The 22,493-nt window shown below is 46.5% G+C and overlaps 1 protein-coding gene across 4 annotated transcripts in view; it reads right to left on the bottom strand.

Moving 5' to 3' along the window:
• Positions 1–9,347: 9,347 nt before the first annotated feature.
• The window catches only part of LOC128684698 (solute carrier family 23 member 1-like), a 66,033-nt gene continuing 52,887 nt past the window's right edge, over positions 9,348–22,493 (bottom strand). For 3 of the 4 annotated variants that reach the window (XM_070099436.1, XM_070099421.1, XM_070099429.1), the window contains exons 8-12: positions 15,936–16,075; positions 11,703–11,942; positions 11,017–11,152; positions 9,792–9,915; positions 9,349–9,601 (exon numbers count right to left, since the gene is read on the bottom strand). In XM_070099436.1, the coding sequence (XP_069955537.1) occupies positions 9,517–9,601; positions 9,792–9,915; positions 11,017–11,152; positions 11,703–11,942; positions 15,936–16,075 (725 nt within the window). In that variant the 3' untranslated portion in view covers positions 9,349–9,516. Of the gene's footprint in view, positions 9,602–9,791; positions 9,916–11,016; positions 11,153–11,702; positions 11,943–15,935; positions 16,076–22,493 lie in introns of all 4 variants that reach the window. The other variant, XM_070099412.1, reaches the window with a different exon arrangement.

Below are 22,493 nucleotides of genomic sequence, written 5' to 3'. Positions count from 1 at the left end.
ACTCCTGCTAGTCAGGACCATCTTGGAGTACGCAGCACCAGCATGGAACCCACTCCTGCTAGTCAGGACCATCTTGGAGTACGCAGCACCAGCATGAAACCCACTCCTGCTAGTTAGGACCATCCTGGAGTACGCAGCACCAGCATGGAACCCACTCCTGCTAGTCAGGACCATGCTGGAGCACGCAGCACCAGCATGGAACCCACACCTGCTAGTCAGGACCATCCTGGAGTACGCAGCACCAGCATGGAACCCACTCCTGCTAGTTAGGACCATCCTGGAGTACGCAGCACCAGCATGGAACCCACTCCTGCTAGTCAGGACCATCCTGGAGCACGCAGCACCAGCATGGAACCCACTCCTGCTAGTCAGGACCATCCTGGAGCACGCAGCACCAGCATGGAACCCACACCTGCTAGTCAGGACCATCCTGGAGTACGCAGCACCAGCATGGAACCCACTCCTGCTAGTTAGGACCATCCTGGAGTACGCAGCACCAGCATGGAACCCACTCCGGCTAGTCAGGACCATCCTGGAGCACGCAGCACCAGCATGGAACCCACTCCTGCTAGTCAGGACCATCCTGGAGTACGCAGCACCAGCATGGAACCCACTCCTGGTAGTCAGGACCGTCCTGGAGTACGCAGCACCAGCATGGAACCCACTCCTGCTAGACATATCAAGAAGCTAGAAAACGTGCAAAGGTTTGCAATGAGACTAATCCCAGAGCTGAGGAGGTATGAGGAACGAGAAGAGATTAATGGAGGACATAAGGACCAATGGTGATATGATTACAACGTACAAAATACTGAGAGGAATTGACAGTAGTGACAGGAGGAGTCTGAGAGACGGAACTGAGGTGCACGAGACCATGTAAAAATTCTTTGGATCAAGAGCCATTCAGCAGGATCAAGGCAGCCAAGCACTGTCCTTCCTGAAGTGGAGCGTGGTGTGTAACTGAGTGAGTTTAATATGTTTGTTATACACCCCATACCCATCCTGTGGGCGGTAGTCAAAAGATTACAGAGGTACATAATGGGTCCAGGGACTGGGCCTCAAAGTTTTGATAGCTGAGCAAGTTACAGAGGTAATGAATTCACAATTTACAAAGGTAATGAACTCCAGGTAGGTCTAGTCACAATCATGACAAGTTACAAAGGTATTTACAGATTACAGAGGTACACAATGGGTCCAGGGACCGGGCTCCAAAGTTTTGATGGCTGAACTAGGTACAAGGTAATGAACTCACAAGTTACAAAGGTAATGAACTCACAAGTTACAAAGGTAATGAATACTGTAAGAATGGTTACTTACGTTTATACATGGCTGCAATCATGAACAAATTATAGAGTAATGAGCAATTCACACTTCCACACCCGGTCACAACTGTAGTGAGTTATTGGTGCAAATGTTGATTGCTGAGTCTCTCTCTCTCTCTCTCTCTCTCTCTCACACACACACACACACACACACACACACACACACACACACACACACACAGACACACACACACACACACACACACACACACACACACACACACACACACACGAAGAAACTGCTAAGGGACATCGATACCTCAAAGGCAATGGGACCGGACAACATCTCTCCGTGGGTCCTTAGAGAGGGAGCAGATATGTTGTGCGTGCCACTTACCACAATCTTCAACACATCCCTGGAAACTGGGCAACTACCTGAGGTATGGAAGACGGCAAATGTAGTTCCCATTTTCAAAAAAGGAGACAGAAAAGAGGCACTAAACTATAGACCTGTGTCATTGACGTGTATAGTATGCAAAATTATGGAGAAGATTATCAGGAGGAGAGTGGTGGAGCACCTGGAACGGAACAGGAGTATAAATGCCAACCAGCACGGATTCACGGAAGGCAAATTCTGTGTCACAAACCTTCTGGAGTTTTATGATAAAATAACAGAAGTAAGACAAGAGAGAGAGGGGTGGGTTGATTGCATCTTCTTGGACTGCAAGAAGGCCTTTGACACAGTTCCTCACAAGAGATTAGTGCAGAAGCTAGAGCATCAGGCGCATATAACAGGAAGGGCACTGCAATGGATCAGAGAATACCTGACAGGGAGGCAACAACGAGTCATGGTACGTAATGATGTATCACAGTGGGCACCTGTGACGAGCGGGGTCCCACAGGGGTCGGTCCTAGGACCAGTGCTATTTTTGGTATATGTGAACGACATGATGGAAGGGTTAGACTCAGAAGTGTCCCTGTTTGCAGATGATGTGAAGTTAATGAGGAGAATTAAATCTGATGAGGACCAGGCAGGACTTCAAAGAGACCTGGACAGACTGGACACCTGGTCCAGCAAATGGCTTCTCGAATTTAATCCTGCCAAATGCAAAGTCATGAAGATAAGGGAAGGGCACAGAAGACCACAGAGTATAGGCTAGGTGGCTAAAGACTGCAAACCTCACTCAAGGAGAAAGATCTTGGGGTGAGTATAACACCGAGCATGTCTCCGGAAGCACACATCAATCAGATAACTGCTGCAGCATATGGGCGCCTGGCAAACCTGAGAACAGCATTCCGATACCTTAGTAAGGAATCATTCAAGACACTGTACACCGTGTATGTCAGGCCCATACTGGAGTATGCAGCACCTGTTTGGAACCCGCACTTGATAAAGCACGTCAAGAAACTAGAGAAAGTACAAAGGTTTGCGACAAGGTTAGTTCCAGAGCTAAGGGGAATGTCCTATGAAGAAAGATTAAGGGAAATCGGCCTGACGACACTGGAGGACAGGAGGGTCAGGGGAGACATGATAACGACATATAAAATACTGCGTGGAATAGACAAGGTGGACAAAGACAGGATGTTCCAGGGAGGGGACACAGAAACAAGAGGCCACAATTGGAAGTTGAAGACACAAATGAGTCAGAGAGATAGTAGGAAGTATTTCTTCAGTCATAGAGTTGTAAGGCAGTGGAATAGCCTAGAAAATGACGTAGTGGAGGCAGGAACCATACACAGTTTTAAGACGAGGTTTGATAAAGCTCATGGAGCGGGGAGAGAGAGGGTCTAGTAGCAACCGGTGAAGAGGCGGGGCCAGGAGCTAGGACTCGACCCCTGCAACCACAAATAGGTGAGTACAAATAGGTGAGTACACTCATACACATACACACAAACACACACACACACACACACACACACACACACACACATACACACACACACACACACACATGCACATATGTGGTAATGCTTTATTTACAGCTAGCAAAGTCAGGGTATTTCTCCAGAATGGTCTGTAATATACCACTGTGGATAAAATACTTAGCCATTTCTTGAACACTTCTGAGTGAGTTGTTTCTAAATTCATTAATTTTATCACACTCCAGTACATAATGACGCAGGGTGTGACAATAGTCCATCTGGCAAAGTTTACATTTCGTTTGGTCTACATCTGGTGGTGGTGATTTAACCTGCCAAAGATACTTGTAACCCAGCCGGAGCCGGGCGGTAGTGAGTGAGGAAGTTACTTGTTGTGGTGGTGAAATTGTGGTCAGGGAGGCTGTCCCACGCAGCCTTGACAACCTGACCCACACACACACACACACACACACACACACACACACACACACACACACACACACACTGCTGCAGCATACGGGCGCCTGGCAAACCTGAGAATAGCGTTCCGATACCTTAATAAGGAATCGTACAAGACACTGTACACTGTGTATGTTAGGCCCATACTGGAGTATGCAGCACCATTCTGGAACCCACACCTGGTCAAGCACGTCAAGAAGCTAGAGAAAGTACAAAGGTTTGCAACAAGGCTAGTCCCAGAGCTCAGGGAAATGTCGTAAGAGGAAAGGTTAAGGGAAATCGGACTGACGACACTGGAGGACAGAAGGGTCAGGGGAGACATGATAACGACATACAAGATACTGCGGGGAATAGACAAGATGGACAGAGATAGGATGTTCCAGAGAGGGGACACAGGGACAAGGGGTCACAACTGGAAGCTGAAGACTCAGACGAGTCACAGGGACGTTAGGAAGTATTTCTTCAGTCATAGAGTTGTCAGCAAGTGGAATACCTAGCAAGTGAAGTAGTGGAGGCAGGAACCATACATAGTTTTAAGAAGAGGTATGACAAAGCTCAGGAAGCAGAGAGAGAGAGGACCCAGTAGCGATCAGTGAAGAGGCGGGGCCAAGAGCTGAGTCTCGACCCCTGCAGCCACAATTAGGTGAGTACAATTAGGTGAGTACACACACGAGGATCAGGCAGGACTACAAAGAGATCTGGACAGGCTACAAGCCTGGTCCAGCAACTGGCTCCTTGAATTTAACCCTGCCAAATGCAAAGTCATGAAGATTGGGGAAGGGCAAAGAAGACCGCAGACACAATATAGTTTAGATGGCCAAAGACTGCAAACCTCACTCAAGAAAAAAGATCTGGGGGTGAGTATAACACCGAGCATATCTCCTGAGGCGCACATCAATCAGATAACTGCTGCAGCATACGGGCGCCTGGCAAACCTACGGATAGCGTTCCGATACCTCAGTAAGGATTCGTTTAAGACTCTGTACACCATCTACGTCAGGCCCATACTGGAGTATGCAGCACCAGTTTGGAATCCACACCTAGTCAAGCACGTCAAGAAATTAGAGAAAGTGCAAAGGTTTGCAACAAGACTAGTCCCAGAGCTACGGGGATTGTCCTATGAAGAAAGGTTGAGGGAAATCGGCCTGACGACACTGGAGGCCAGGAGGGTCAGGGGAGACATGATAACGACATATAAAATACTGCGCGGAATAGACGAGGTGGACAAAGACGGGATGTTCCAGAGATGGGACACAGACACAAGAGGTCACAATTGGAAGTTGAAGACTCAGATGAATCAAAGGGATGTTAGGAAGTATTTCTTCAGTCATAGAGTAGTCAGGCCATGGAATAGCCTAGAAAGTGATGTGGTGGAAGCAGGAACCATACATAGTTTTAAGGCGAGGTATGATAGAGCTCATGGGGCAGGGAGAGAGAGGACCTAGTAGCAATCAGCGAAGAGGCGGGGCCAGGAGCTGTGACTCGACCCCTGCAACCACAAATAGGTGAGTACAAATAGGTGAGTACACCATGAGTAGTTCGGACATCGAGGGTATCATGTATGAAAGGCCCCTGGGAGCTAGTGATCATGTGGTTCTGTGCTTCGACTACATAGTTGAGCTCCAAGTGGAGAGAGTAGCAGGAATAGGCTGGGAAAAACCAAACTACAAAAGGAGGAACTACTCAGGCATGAGGAACTTCCTTCAAGACATTCAGTGGGAGAGGGAACTGACAGGAAAACCAGTACAAGAAATGATGGACTATGTAGCAACAAAATGCAAGGAGGCAGAGGAGAGGTTTGTTCCCAAGGGAAACAGAAATAATGGGAAGAACAGAACGAGTCCTTGGTTCACCCAAAGGTGTAGGGAGGCAAAAACTAGGTGTACTAGAGAATGGAAAAGGTACAGAAGACAGAGAACTCAGGAAAATAAAGAAATCAGCCGAAGAGCCAGAAACGAATATGCACAGATAAGAAGGGAGGCTCAGAGACAATATGAAAATGACATAGCATCAAAAGTAAAGACTGACCCGAAGCTGTTGTACAGCCACATCAGGAGGAAAACAACAGTCAAGGACCAGGTAATCAGACTGAGGAAGGGTGATGGGGAATTCACAAGAAACGACCGAGAGGTTTGTCAGGAGCTCAACACAAGATTTAAAGAGGTATTTACAGTGGAAACCAGTAGGACTCCAAGAAATCAGAACAGGGGGGCACACCAGCAAGTGCTGGATGAGGTACATATAACCAAGGAGGAGGTGAAGAAGCTGCTATGCGAACTTGACACCTCAAAGGCGGTGGGACCAGACAACATCTCTCCATGGGTCCTTAAAGAGGGAGCAGAAATATTGTGTGAGCCATTAACAAAGATCTTCAACACATCATTTGAAACTAGGCAACTCCCTGAGGTATGGAAAATGGCAAATGTAGTCCCAATTTTTAAAAAGGGAGACAGACATGAGGCACTAAACTACAGACCTGTATCACTAACGTGTATAGTATGCAAGGTCATGGAGAAGATCATCAGGAGGAGAGTGGTGGGGCACCTGGAAAGAAACAAGTGTATAATTGACAACCAGCACGGTTTCAGGGAAGGAAAATCCTGTGTCACAAACCTACTAGAGTTTTATGACAAGGTGACAGAAGTAAGACAAGAGAGAGAGGGGTGGATCGACTGCGTATTTTTGGACTGCAAGAAGGCTTTCGACACAGTTCCTCACAAGAGGTTACTGCAAAAGCTAGAGGACCAGGCACACATAACAGGAAAGGCACTGCAATGGATCAGAGAATATCTGACAGGGAGGCAACAACGAGTCATGGTACGCGACGAGGTGTCAGAGTGGGCGCCTGTGACAAGCGGGGTTCCACAGGGGTCAGTCCTAGGACCTGTGCTGTTCTTGGTATACGTGAACGACATAACGGAAGGGATAGACTCAGAAGTGTCCTTGTTTGCAGACGATGTGAAGTTAATGAGAAGAATCGAATCGGACGAGGATCAGGCAGGACTACAAAGAGATCTGGACAGGCTACAAGCCTGGTCCAGCAACTGGCTCCTTGAATTTAACCCTGCCAAATGCAAAGTCATGAAGATTGGGGAAGGGCAAAGAAGACCGCAGACACAGTATAGTTTAGATGGCCAAAGACTGCAAACCTCACTCAAGGAAAAAGATCTGGGGGTGAGTATAACACCGAGCATATCTCCTGAGGCGCACATCAATCAGATAACTGCTGCAGCATACGGGCGCCTGGCAAACCTACGGATAGCGTTCCGATACCTCAGTAAGGATTCGTTTAAGACTCTGTACACCATCTACGTCAGGCCCATACTGGAGTATGCAGCACCAGTTTGGAATCCACACCTAGTCAAGCACGTCAAGAAATTAGAGAAAGTGCAAAGGTTTGCAACAAGACTAGTCCCAGAGCTACGGGGATTGTCTTATGAAGAAAGGTTGAGGGAAATCGGCCTGACGACACTGGAGGCCAGGAGGGTCAGGGGAGACATGATAACGACATATAAAATACTGCGCGGAATAGACGAGGTGGACAAAGACGGGATGTTCCAGAGATGGGACACAGACACAAGAGGTCACAATTGGAAGTTGAAGACTCAGATGAATCAAAGGGATGTTAGGAAGTATTTCTTCAGTCATAGAGTAGTCAGGCCATGGAATAGCCTAGAAAGTGATGTGGTGGAGGCAGGAACCATACATAGTTTTAAGGCGAGGTATGATGGAGCTCATGGGGCAGGGAGAGAGAGGACCTAGTAGCAATCAGCGAAGAGGCGGGGCCAGGAGCTGCGACTCGACCCCTGCAACCACAAATAGGTGAGTACAAATAGGTGAGTACACACACACACACACACACACACACACACACACACACACACACACACACACACACACACATACACACACACACACACACACACACACACACACACACACACACACACACACACATACACACACACACACACACACACACACACACACACACACACACACACACACACACACACACACACACATACACACATACACATACCACTGCCACACGCACGTACTACGTCGCCACACACATACACACACAGGAAGGGGGGCCCAGGAGCTAAGACTTAACCCCTTGGAACTACATGTAGGTGACTACATACCCCTCACATAGGACGAGGGACCAGGAGCTAAAGCTCAACATATATGAAGCAAGATACTGAACGGAGAAGTAACTAACAGGTGCCATTAGTAATCATGAGTCAGGACTGATCAAGCAGGCTGTGTTGACCTCCATGCAGGAGTAAAACAAACATATTTTTTGGGGGCACAGTTTAGTGGATTAATAAAAATTCTGAGCGTATATTTTTATTTTTTATTATCATAACAATTTTGATGATCAGTGTGGAAGACTTGCACTCAGAATAAAGTGACCTTGACCTTATGTAGTCTGGGGTCACCTCTGGCAGGAAGACGTCATGACCTCTACGCTTTTGTGGTAGTCAGTACCAAGACATCTTAGTGTGGTATTGATGGCAGTACCATGGTATGGTAGTTATGGTAACACTGTTGGTTTAGCAGTGATAAGACCTTCAACTAGATGGCACCATCCTCTGTGATCAGTCAGTGTCACCGGGGTTCTCTGGCACCAGCTTATGTCCGGGTCTCTGGCACCAGCTTATGTCCGGGTCTCTGGCACCAGCTTATGTCCTGGTCTCTGGCACCAGCTTATGTCCGGGTCTCTGGCACCAGCTTATGTCCGGGTCTCTGGCACCAGCTTATGTCCGGGTCTCTGGCACCAGCTTATGTCCGGGTCTCTGGCACCAGCTTATGTCCTGGTCTCTGGCACCAGCTTATGTCCGGGTCTCTGGCACCAGCTTATGTCCGGGTCTCTGGCACCAGCTTATGTCCGGGTCTCTGGCACCAGCTTATGTCCTGGTCTCTGGCACCAGCTTATGTCCGGGTCTCTGGCACCAGCTTATGTCCTGGTCTCTGGCACCAGCTTATGTCCTGGTCTCTGGCACCAGCTTATGTCCTGGTCTCTGGCACCAGGTTATGTCCTGGTCTCTGGCACCAGCTTATGTCCTGGTCTCTGGCACCAGCTTATGTCCTGGTCTCTGGCACCAGCTTATGTCCTGGTCTCTGGCACCAGCTTATGTCCGAGTCTCTGGTACCAGCTTATGTCCGGGTCTCTGGCACCAGCTTATGTCCGGGTCTCTGGCACCAGCTTATGTCCGGGTCTCTGGCACCAGCTTATGTCCTGGTCTCTGGCACCAGCTTATGTCCTGGTCTCTGGCACCAGCTTATGTCCTGGTCTCTGGCACCAGCTTATGTCCTGGTCTCTGGCACCAGCTTATGTCCTGGTCTCTGGCACCAGCTTATGTCCTGGTCTCTGGCACCAGCTTATGTCCGGGTCTCTGGGACCAGCTTATGTCCTGGTCTCTGGCACCAGCTTATGTCCGGGTCTCTGGCACCAGCTTATGTCCTGGTCTCTGGCACCAGCTTATGTCCTGGTCTCTGGCACCAGCTTATGTCCTGGTCTCTGGCACCAGCTTATGTCCTGGTCTCTGGCACCAGCTTATGTCCGGGTCTCTGGCACCAGCTTATGTCCGGGTCTCTGGCACCAGCTTATGTCCTGGTCTCTGGCACCAGCTTATGTCCTGGTCTCTGGCACCAGCTTATGTCCGGGTCTCTGGCACCAGCTTATGTCCTGGTCTCTGGCACCAGCTTATGTCCTGGTCTCTGGCACCAGCTTATGTCCTGGTCTCTGGCACCAGCTTATGTCCTGGTCTCTGGCACCAGCTTATGTCCTGGTCTCTGGCACCAGCTTATGTCCGGGTCTCTGGCACCAGCTTATGTCCGGGTCTCTGGCACCAGCTTATGTCCTGGTCTCTGGCACCAGCTTATGTCCTGGTCTCTGGCACCAGCTTATGTCCTGGTCTCTGGCACCAGCTTATGCCTGAGCCAAGCTGGGTTTCTGGACGATGCCCCAGCCTGTGAAGGTAGGCAGGATGGGCACTAGCCTCGTCCATCGCCACCTGTGAGAATAAAACATGGGACTGTAATATCTCTGTATTATATAGAGAAGAACACATGCACAGTCACATACAGGGGATACATTACTTGATGCAGGACACATGCAGGAACACATACAGGAGAAAACTCCCACTTGAACACATACAAGAAAAAATATGGACACATAGAGTAAGAGGATGTTCGGACACATACCTGGTGATGGCGTTCATACCAAAGGGAAGATTGTAACAGGAGTAGTCAAGTGGGGTGTCGTCCCCTTGTGTCTGGGGTGATAGTTGATCTCGCCACTTGATCATCCCTCGCTCCTCCAGCGTACCTGAGGGCACCATAGGTCAATACAGGTCATTTCATTGAAGCACACACGACATCAGGTCAGAGACAAATAACAAAAAAAGGCACAATACCGTGACTGGAACGATACACAAATAACCCGCACATAAAAGAGAGAAGCTTACGACGACGTTTCGGTCCGACTTGGACCATTGACAAAGTCACACTGTGACTTTGTCAGTGTGACTTTGTCAATGGTCCAAGTCGGACTGAAACGTCGTCGTAAGCTTCTCTCTTTTATGTGCGGGTTATTTGTGTATCAGGTCAGAGACTATATCAGGGCTGTAGGTCTGATCCCGGGCCTGGCTGACGAAGCCTCAGCACTCACCACTAAGCTATCTCGATTGATATCCATATCAGGAGAAGAAAGATCACATCACAGCATGCCGATAACGGAAAAGAACTGGCGAGAAATCAGGAGAGAGAGTGAGAGATAGACTGAACATTGAAATGGTATAAAATACCGACAGATTGTTAGGTAAGACACATATGCAACAGTTAGGTATCTTTATTTCGAAACGTTTCGCCTACACAGTAGGCTTCTTCAGTCGAGTACAGAAAAGTTGATAGAAGCAGAAGATACTTGAAGACGATGTAATCAGTCCATCACCCTTAAAGTTTTGAGGTGGTCAGTCCCTCAGTCTGGAGAAGAGCATTGTTCCGTTGTCTGAAACAATATGTTTCATATTGTTTCAGACAACGGAACAATGCTCTTCTCCAGACTGAGGGACTGACCACCTCAAAACTTTAAGGGTGATGGACTGATTACATCGTCTTCAAGTATCTTCTGCTTCTATCAACTTTTCTGTACTCGACTGAAGAAGCCTACTGTGTAGGCGAAACGTTTCGAAATAAAGATACCTAACTGTTGCATATGTGTCTTACCGAGAGATAGACTGGGGAGTGGTGACGGATTTGTCAGGAGATAGAGAGATGGGGCAGTGGGGGAAGGGACCTACGAAGAGACAGAGAGAGAGAGACGGGGCAGTGGTGGGACTTACCAGGTGATAGTAAGAGACGGGGCAATGGTGACAGGGATTTACCAGGAGGCAGCGAGAGAGACAGGGCAGTAGTAGAAGGGACCTACCAGGTACAGTGTTGTCGAGGATGAAGGCCAAGCAGCCCCCCATGAACATGGAGGTTTTGAGCAGCACTGAGAGTACCTGGTCGACTACAGGCACGGATGTCTGGATGATGGCAGCGTTCTCTGGTTTCTGCATCCACTGTGTGTAACAATAAGATGGATGAATTAGACACGTGTGCAACATCTGGGTATATTTACTTGTAGACTTCTGTATTGTATTAATAAAACCACTGGATGGCGGAACGTCTACAAGATACCAAGATGTTGCACTGGAGTCTAATTCATCTTGTTGGTATTGAATACTATTGATATGTAGCAGTAAGGTTGCTCAGGGGTATCCTAATGCAATGTAGCAGAAAGATAGTCTACACATGCATGATTCTGCAATAAGATTACGGTAAACAAGTGATATCACAATATGTAAAAAAAAAAACACTGAAAAAATAATGAAATTTTTCCAGGTGCTTTCGTGATTTCTCACTGTTGCTTGATACAGTAAAAAAATCACAAAAGCGCTTTGAAATTCACTATTTTTTCACATTTGTTATTTTTTACAAATGGTTTTCTACAGGTAGACGGAAGGACGGATCATGTACAAGATCCACCATGAGGCCTGGTCACAGACCGGGCCGCGGGGGAGTTGACTCCCGGAACTCTCTCTCCAGATATACTCCAGAAGAGCCACTCACCACTGGCAAGGCGATGCCAAGGAAGAGTGAAAAGCCAAGTACGAAGAGGTTCCTGGAGGAGTTGAGATCGACGTACTGAAGTGTAGAGAGGCCGACGGAAGTGATCATGGCGAACACCACACAGAAGATGCCTCCTATGATGGGCTCAGGGACGATGATGAAGAGTGCGCCCACCTTGCCCACCAGTCCACACACTAGCATGATACAGGCACTGTACACCACCACTCGACGGCTCCCCACCTGTCAATTTTACTCAGTTTAATATCTTCATTATGCACCCCATATCCATCCTGCGGGCGGTAGTCAAAAGATTACAGAGGTACATAATGGGTCCAGGGACTGTACATCAACATTACAGAGGTACATAATGGGTCCAGGGACTGGACTCCAAAGTTTTGATAGCTGAACAAGTTACAGAGGTAATGAACTATTTACATATTCCCTTCCTGTCAACACACAAAATCCATTAAAGAAGACCTCGAGAACCCGGGAAGAAGATAGGTAAGACATGTATAACAGTTGCGTATCGTTATTCCGAAGTGTTTTGCCTACAAGTAGGTTTCTTCAGTCAAATACAGAGGCTGAGGGACTGACCACCTCAAACTACGTCTTCAAAAGTGATGGACTGATTACATCGCCCTAACATCTCTACACTGCTTCTGCTGCCCCATGTGGTATTGTATACCATTATCATATTCAACCTAGGAAGTCCATTGAGTCATGACCCAAATGTGGCTTGTGCCTGGCACTGCTTGGTACCTGGCACTGCTAGGTATCTAGCAGTTAGGTGTCTAGCATTGCAAGATACCTGACAATGCCAGGTGAACACGCACAGCAAATGGTGTTCTTCGTAAACAAACGGTGTTAAGGGGCTTTCCCAGGTGTTCCACGTACCAGTGTTCTTACAATGTACCAGTGTTCTTACACTGTACCAGTGTTCTTACACTGTACCAGTGTTCTTACACTGTACCAGTGTTCTTACACTGTACCAGTGTTCTTAAACTGTACCAGTGTTCTTACACTGTACCAGTGTTCTTAAACTGTACCAGTGTTGAAGAATTGAGACACTTATGCAACACATGGGAATCTTTATTGAAGAAACGTTTCGCCACACAGTGGCTTCATCAGTCCAATACAAAGTAGAAATGGGTAAGGAGAGTAGAAGTATGAGGTAATCAGTCCCTCAACCTGGATTCGATGTGTTCAGTCCATCACTCTTGTAGTAAGTGCAGCATAGGGCCAGAGAGGTGGCTTATATACTGCGGTGAGAAGAGTTGAAGCAGGAGGAGGCGGGATCTTAGTGGGACCTGCCACTAATGTAAGTAGGTCATCGTCCAAAGGTTTGGGCAAGCGTTGAAGTCTTTGTACCAAGATTCATGGAATCTTGGTACAAAGACTTCAACGCTTGCCCAAACCTTTGGACGATGACCTACTTACATTAGTGGCAGGTCCCACTAAGATCCCGCCTCCTCCTGCTTCAACTCTTCTCACCGCAGTATATAAGCCACCTCTCTGGCCCTATGCTGCACTTACTACAAGAGTGATGGACTGAACACATCGAATCCAGGTTGAGGGACTGATTACCTCATACTTCTACTCTCCTTACCCATTTCTACTTTGTATTGGACTGATGAAGCCACTGTGTGGCGAAACGTTTCTTCAATAAAGATTCCCATGTGTTGCATAAGTGTCTCAATTCTTCAACTTGTCGGTTTTCAAAACCATTCATCACATCTGTCAGACACTGCAACATCATGGAATCTTGGTACAAAGACTTCAACGCTTGCCCAAACCTTTGGACGATGACCTACTTACATTAGTGGCAGGTCCCACTAAGATCCCGCCTCCTCCTGCTTCAACTCTTCTCACCGCAGTATATAAGCCACCTCTCTGGCCCTATGCTGCACTTACTACAAGAGTGATGGACTGAACACATCGAATCCAGGTTGAGGGACTGATTACCTCATACTTCTACTCTCCTTACCCATTTCTACTTTGTATTGGACTGATGAAGCCACTGTGTGGCGAAACGTTTCTTCAATAAAGATTCCCATGTGTTGCATAAGTGTCTCAATTCTTCAACTTGTCGGTTTTCAAAACCATTCATCACATCTGTCAGACACTGCAACATCATGGAATCTTGGTACAAAGACTTCAACGCTTGCCCAAACCTTTGGACGATGACCTACTTACATTAGTGGCAGGTCCCACTAAGATCCCGCCTCCTCCTGCTTCAACTCTTCTCACCGCAGTATATAAGCCACCTCTCTGGCCCTATGCTGCACTTACTACAAGAGTGATGGACTGAACACATCGAATCCAGGTTGAGGGACTGATTACCTCATACTTCTACTCTCCTTACCCATTTCTACTTTGTATTGGACTGATGAAGCCACTGTGTGGCGAAACGTTTCTTCAATAAAGATTCCCATGTGTTGCATAAGTGTCTCAATTCTTCAACTTGTCGGTTTTCAAAACCATTCATCACATCTGTCAGACACTGCAACATCATGGAATCTTGGTACAAAGACTTCAACGCTTGCCCAAACCTTTGGACGATGACCTACTTACATTAGTGGCAGGTCCCACTAAGATCCCGCCTCCTCCTGCTTCAACTCTTCTCACCGCAGTATATAAGCCACCTCTCTGGCCCTATGCTGCACTTACTACAAGAGTGATGGACTGAACACATCGAATCCAGGTTGAGGGACTGATTACCTCATACTTCTACTCTCCTTACCCATTTCTACTTTGTATTGGACTGATGAAGCCACTGTGTGGCGAAACGTTTCTTCAATAAAGATTCCCATGTGTTGCATAAGTGTCTCAATTCTTCAACTTGTCGGTTTTCAAAACCATTCATCACATGTACCAGTGTTCTTACATGTCTCATAACAAGTGTTACTCTCAATCATTCTGGTCCACCAATTAACCTGGGATACTGTACCACAATGACGCCACAATCAAGCTGGGATACTGTGCCACAGTGACGCCACAATCAAGCTGGGATACTGTGCCACAGTGACGCCACAGTGACGCCACAATCAAGCTGGGATACTGTGCCACAATGACGCCACAATCAAGCTGGGATACTGTGCCACAATGACGCCACAATCAAGCTGGGATACTGCACCACAATGACGCCACAATCAAGCTGGGATACTGTGCCACAATGACGCCACAATCAAGCTGGGATACTGTGCCACAATGACGCCATACGCCACAATCAGGCTGGGATACTGTACCACAATGACGCCACAATCAAGCTGGGATAATGTACCACAATGACCCCACAATCAAGCTGGTATACTGTACCACAATGACGCCATACGCCACAATCAAGCTGGGATACTGTGCCACAATGGCGCCACAATCAAGCTGGAATAATGTACCACAATGACCCCACAATCAAGCTGGGATACTGTGCCACAATGACGCCACAATCAGGCTGGGATACTGTACCACAATGACGCCACAATCAGGCTGGGATAATGTACCACAATGACCCCACAATCAAGCTGGGATACTGTGCCACAGTGACGCCACAGTGACGCCACAATCAAGCTGGGATACTGTGCCACAATGACGCCACAATCAAGCTGGGATACTGTGCCACAATGACGCCACAATCAAGCTGGGATACTGTGCCACAGTGACGCCACAATCAAGCTGGGATACTGTGCCACAGTGACACCACAGTGACGCCACAATCAAGCTTGGATACTGTGCCACAATGACGCCACAATCAAGCTGGGATACTGTGCCACAATGACGCCACAATCAAGCTGGGATACTGTGCCACAATGACGCCACAATCAAGCTGGGATACTGTGCCACAATGACGCCATACGCCACAATCAGGCTGGGATACTGTACCACAATGACGCCACAATCAAGCTGGGATAATGTACCACAATGACCCCACAATCAAGCTGGTATACTGTACCACAATGACGCCATACGCCACAATCAAGCTGGGATACTGTGCCACAATGGCGCCACAATCAAGCTGGAATAATGTACCACAATGACCCCACAATCAAGCTGGGATACTGTGCCACAATGACGCCACAATCAGGCTGGGATACTGTACCACAATGACGCCACAATCAGGCTGGGATAATGTACCACAATGACCCCACAATCAAGCTGGGATACTCTACCACAATGATGCCACAATCAAGCTGGGATACTGCACCACAATGACGCCACATTCAAGCTGGGATACTGTACCTTAGTGACGCCGATGGCACCAATGTTCTGGGAGTATGATGTAGTACCACTACCGGTGCCCCAGAGCCCAGCCAGGATGGTACCCAGACCTTCTATCCAAATACCTCGGTTGATAGCATGTTTGGGTGGTGGAGGCGCTCCTGTGGGTTAACATAGCACTTACAACAGTAATGCTGCTGCTTTAATAATACTTTCAACAGTAACACTAATACTTCAGCACTCACTCTCTTAAATTATACATAACAAGGAAATGCATCTTCCAGATCCTAAATGAAAATCAGATCAGGAATTGGGGTTATTGAGTCCAGGAACGTAACCTCATTTCTTCCCTATGTTCTTCACTTCACATAACGCTATTGTTTACATAATTTAATATTTGTATTATGCACCCCATCCCATCATGTGGGCGGTAGTCAGAAAAGATTACAGAGGTACATAATGGGTCCAGGGACTGGGACCCAAAGTTTTGATAGCTGAACAGGTTACAAAGGCAGTGAACCATTCACATGTCCACTCCTGATAACAATTACAATGAGTTATTAATACAAATATTAGCTTATACAGTGAGCAAAGTCAGGGTATTTTTCCAGAATGGTTTGTAATATACCACTCTGGACAAAATGCTTTGATATTTCTAGAATATTTCTGAGTGAGTTGTTTCTGAGTTCATCAATTTGATCGCACTCAAGTATATAATGACGCAAGGTGTGACAGTAGTCCATCTGGCAAAGTTTACATTTCGTTTGGTCTACATCTGGTGGTGGTGATTTAACCTGCCAAAGATACTTGTAACTCAGCCGGAGCCGGGCGGTAGTGACATCCAAGAGTCTGCTTATCTTGCTGGATGCACCATAGACATGTGGCTCCTCCTGCATGATAGAATGATAATAAATGTATTGTTTACATAACGCGCCGATATTCGAGAATGTAACCCAGCGTGTGAACGATCTGTACCACGCTGTCTTGAAGTATTGTTACATTCAGGGAGCCAGGAAAGGTAAGACCACATTCACAACACATGTATAATCTCAGGGGCAGTTCTAGGAATTATCTAGGAGAGGCAGGAAGAGGGAGAGTCTAGGAGAACGCTCTTCTCAGCTCGTGTAAGTTCATTCAGGTGCAGGTAAGCACGCATAAATAGTTACCTGGAGTTTACCTGGAGAGAGTTTCGGGGGTCAACGCCCCCGCGGCCCGGTCTGTGACCAGGCCTCCTGGTGGATCAGCGCCTGATCAACCAGGCTGTTGCTGCTGGCTGCACGCAAACCAACGTACGAGCCACAGCCCGGCTGATCAGGAACTGACTTTAGGTGCTTGTCCAGTGCCAGCTTGAAGACTGCCAGGGGTCTGTTGGTAATCCCCCTTATGTGTGCTGGGAGGCAGTTGAACAGTCTCGGGCCCCTGACACTTATTGTATGGTCTCTTAACGTGCTAGTGACACCCCTGCTTTTCATTGGGGGGATGGTGCATCGTCTGCCAAGTCTTTTGCTTTCGTAGTGAGTGATTTTCGTGTGCAAGTTCGGTACTAGTCCCTCTAGGATTTTCCAGGTGTATATAATCATGTATCTCTCCCTCCTGCGTTCCAGGGAATACAGGTTTAGAAACCTCAAGCGCTCCCAGTAATTGAGGTGTTTTATCTCCGTTATGCGCGCCGTGAAGGTTCTCTGTACATTTTCTAGGTCGGCAATTTCACCTGCCTTGAAAGGTGCTGTTAGAGTGCAGCAATATTCCAGCCTAGATAGAACAAGTGACCTGAAGAGTGTCATCATGGGCTTGGCCTCCCTAGTTTTGAAGGTTCTCATTATCCATCCTGTCATTTTTCTAGCAGATGCGATTGATACAATGTTATGGTCCTTGAAGGTGAGATCCTCCGACATAATCACTCCCAGGTCTTTGACGTTGGTGTTTCGCTCTATTTTGTGGCCAGAATTTGTTTTGTACTCTGATGAAGATTTAATTTCCTCATGTTTACCATATCTGAGTAATTGAAATTTCTCATCGTTGAACTTCATATTGTTTTCTGCAGCCCACTGAAAGATTTGGTTGATGTCCGCCTGGAGCCTTGCAGTGTCTGCAATGGAAGACACTGTCATGCAGATTCGGGTGTCATCTGCAAAGGAAGACACGGTGCTGTGGCTGACATCCTTGTCTATGTCGGATATGAGGATGAGGAACAAGATGGGAGCTAGTACTGTGCCTTGTGGAACAGAGCTTTTCACCGTAGCTGCCTCGGACTTTACTCTGTTGACGACTACTCTCTGTGTTCTGTTAGTGAGGAAATTATAGATCCATCGACCGACTTTTCCTGTTATTCCTTTAGCGCGCATTTTGTGCGCTATTACGCCATGGTCACACTTGTCGAAGGCTTTTGCAAAGTCTGTATATATTACATCTGCATTCTTTTTGTCTTCTAGTGCATTTAGGACCTTGTCGTAGTGATCCAGTAGTTGAGACAGACAGGAGCGACCTGTTCTAAACCCATGTTGCCCTGGGTTGTGTAACTGATGGGTTTCTAGATGGGTGGTGATCTTGCTTCTTAGGACCCTTTCAAAGATTTTTATGATATGGGATGTTAGTGCTATTGGTCTGTAGTTCTTTGCTGTTGCTTTACTGCCCCCTTTGTGGAGTGGGGCTATGTCTGTTGTTTTTAGTAACTGAGGGACGACCCCCGTGTCCATGCTCCCTCTCCATAGGATGGAAAAGGCTCGTGATAGGGGCTTCTTGCAGTTCTTGATGAACACAGAGTTCCATGAGTCTGGCCCTGGGGCAGAGTGCATGGGCATGTCATTTATCGCCTGTTCGAAGTCATTTGGCGTCAGGATAACATCGGATAGGCTTGTGTTAATCAAATTTTGTGGCTCTCTCATAAAAAATTCATTTTGATCTTCGACTCTCAGTCTGGTTAGCGGCTTGCTAAAAACTGAGTCATATTGGGACTTGAGTAGCTCACTCATTTCCTTGTTGTCATCTGTGTAGGACCCATCTTGTTTAAGTAGGGGCCCAATACTGGACGTTGTTCTCGATTTTGATTTGGCATAGGAGAAGAAATACTTTGGGTTTCTTTCGATTTCATTTATGGCTTTTAGTTCTTCCCGCGATTCCTGACTCCTAAAGGATTCTTTTAGCTTAAGTTCGATGCTTGCTATTTCTCTGACCAGTGTCTCCCTGCGCATTTCAGATATATTGACCTCTTTTAGCCGCTCTGTTATTCTTTTCCGTCGCCTGTAAAGGGAGCGCCTGTCTCTTTCTATTTTACATCTACTCCTCCTTTTTCTTAGAGGAATAAGCCTTGTGCATACATCGAGTGCCACCGAGTTAATTTGTTCTAGGCTTAAGTTTGGGTCTGTGTTGCTTAGTATATCTTCCCAGCTTATATCGGTTAGGACTTGGTTTACTTGGTCCCACTTTATGTTTTTGTTATTGAAGTTGAATTTGGTGAATGCTCCCTCGTGACTAGTCTCATTTTGTCGGTCTGGGGCTCCACGCATACATGTCTGAACCTCAATTATGTTGTGATCTGAGTATATTGTTTTTGATATGGTGACATTTCTTATCAGATCATCATTGTTAGTGAAGATGAGGTCTAGTGTATTCTCCAGTCTAGTAGGCTCTATTATTTGCTGGTTTAAATTGAATTTTGTGCAGAGATTTAAAAGCTCGTGTGAGTGTGAGTTTTCATCAGAGCTGCCTCCTGGTGTTATTACTGCAACAATATTATTTGCTATATTCCTCCATTTTAGGTGCCTTAAGTTGAAATCCCCCAGGAGCAAGATGTTGGGTGCAGGAGCTGGAAGATTTTCCAGACAGTGGTCAATTTTTAACAGCTGTTCCTGGAATTGCTGGGATGTTGCATCCGGAGGCTTGTAGACTACCACAATGACTAGGTTTTGGTTCTCGACCTTTACTGCTAAAACTTCCACTACGTCATTTGAGGCATTAAGCAGTTCTGTGCAAACAAGTGACTCTGCAATGTACAGGCCAACCCCCCCCTTTTGCCTGTTCACTCTGTCACATCTATATAGGTTGTAACCTGGGATCCATATTTCGTTGTCCAAGTGATCCTTTATGTGGGTCTCAGTGAAAGCCGCGAACATTGCCTTTGCCTCTGCAAGCAGTCCACGGATGAAAGGTATTTTGTTGTTTGTTGCTGGCTTTAGACCCTGTATATTTGCAAAGAAGAATGTTATCGGACTGGTGGTATTGTTGGTACTGGGGGGGGATTTTTTTTCCGGCATTAGTATCTGTATCTGTTGGTTTGGAGTGGAGGCCATCGACTGTGGTTCCACTCCAGGAATGACTGGATTTGGTGTACGATTTCTGCCATTTCCTGCCAGTTTTTTTTCCTTCCTGGCACTAAAAAACCTCTCCCTCTTGAGTGGCTGTGGCTACCCAGGTTTTCCCATGGTCTGGATGTTTTGTATCTTTTTGTCCCCTTTAGATGGTATGCCTGGCAATTTAAGTTATAGCACAGTCTTTCCTGTACTGAAGAGGTACACATTTCAGGGTGATAAAGCTTACAGGAAGGGAGTTTGCATTTTCCTGTTGTCATATGGGCATGACATTTTCTAGGGTGGTCATAGTTGCATGTCCCATCTGTTTTTCCAGATTTCCCATGCCAGCAGATACCAAGTGCATAGTATGTGCACAGGCTTGGTTTCCGTTTGCCTTGGGTTTCTGTGACTGTATTCCCTGTTGGTGCATGTTTCCCTGTCTTACTCCTATCCTCCCTAGCACCAACAATGGAGCTCCCACCAGTTGTTTTTGGTAATTTATCCTCACTATTGCTATTGGAGTCCTCTTGTTTGCTATTTCCTGCGGTATTTCTAGTTTGCAATATTGGTTTTATCTTATCTTTGACTACACTTGTTTCCCTACTATGGCTCCTGTCCTCTATGAGGTCATTTATATGTATTCCTTCCTGCGTATAATTCCCGACTACCTGGACAAAATCTCCAGCTTCACCATTACTGTCTCCCAGGACAGTATCTCCAGCTTCACCATTTCTGTCTCCCAGGACAGCACCTCCAGCTTCACCATTACTGTCTCCCAGGACAGCCCTATCAGCCCCACATTTACTGACTACCAGGACATCACCTCCAGCCTTACAGTTTGTGACTACATGGCCAGTATCAAGGGCAGTACCATTCAGCCCAGACTTTTTATGTTCCCATCTGTTGTAGAAAGCTTCCAGGTTTTCTATGAAAGCAGCTTTGATGTTATCCTCTTTTAATACCCTTGTGATTTTAGTCCACAGATTTTCCTCATTTGGGCATACCCAAAAACACTTCTCTGTTTTAATACTGCTTGTAGCTAGTTCTGGGATATCTGCACAAGGAGCGTGACACCAATTTCCACAAAAATGACAATTTATCCATGTGGAAGCCCGTTTGTTTGACTGACCACAGACTACACACAGCTTCATAATGATTTGAATGGTTGATTTACTGCAATTCTACTAGCAACCTCTTGAATATTATATTAATAACCTTAAATGAAGCTCTAGCTATTTGTATTTCTGTTTCTAACTCTATTTGTATATTGGACAGCTTACCGTCACGTTCCTGATTTTTAATGTTTGTGTTTATAAGGGCGCCTACAAACCCATCCGTTTACAGTCTGCTTTATTGTCCAACGAAACTGTTTGAAACCAGTCCCGGGTTCGGACCAGTCAAGGGTTCGGACCAGTCAAGGGTTCGGACCAGTCGATCTGCTCTGATCAGTGGGTCACTTATTTAAAACATACTGGTCGGTGATTTGAGCTAACACATGAAGGATCTACTGGAAATTATCTACCCGAGTAATATGTGATTTGACTGATACAAAAGTATAACTTGCGTGTTGAAGAGCCGGTGATATCTGGCAGCTCCTACAATGACGAACGGTCACCTCCTTGTTTATCAATCGCTGTATCTGGCTTTTCTATTTTTTTTTTCCGTCTCCACCGCAATAAATGCTATATTATCACTATAGTTGACTGGTGCAAATTTTGGAGGAAGGACGCTTTTTCTGTAGTAATAATTGCTTCTCGTTGTGTATATTGCGACCGCTGGTAACTACAGGTTATATGAAATTCACAGTAACGTCTCGTATTTCAAGAAAAAGAAACTAATGAAAGTCACTCCACTCCACTAAGTACCATTATAATACTGGTTAGTTGCTACTACAACACTGTATTCTGCTATTCACTGGTATCACTAGATTATATGCGAGTACACTAGCAGGCCAGGAAGATTATTAAAAACAGCTGACCTGTGGTAAGTTTCTGGCGACTTCTGGCACCTGCCTCTATAGGCTTATCACTTCATTTACAAATTCACCTGTTTTCAAATGACACTTTAGCCTTTATCATCAATATACTAGGGAGCCACTGTAGTATACACTATACACTATGTATACTCAATGCTTTCAGGGAGACTTTCTTTCCTCTGACACAAAGTTCAATTATTATTATTTTTTTCACACGGAAAACAGGCCTATGATTCCCCTCTGGCAGTAAACTCTGCTAGGTAATGCACACTAATTCTCCTTTTTTGACTCAGTATATAATGTTTTCCGCCCAAG

This window comes from Cherax quadricarinatus, chromosome 5 (assembly GCF_038502225.1).
Source record: "Cherax quadricarinatus isolate ZL_2023a chromosome 5, ASM3850222v1, whole genome shotgun sequence".
Lineage (NCBI taxonomy): Eukaryota > Metazoa > Arthropoda > Malacostraca > Decapoda > Parastacidae > Cherax > Cherax quadricarinatus.
The sequence above is the reverse complement of the archived record's forward strand: the minus strand, read 5'-3'. Positions and strand labels throughout refer to the sequence as shown.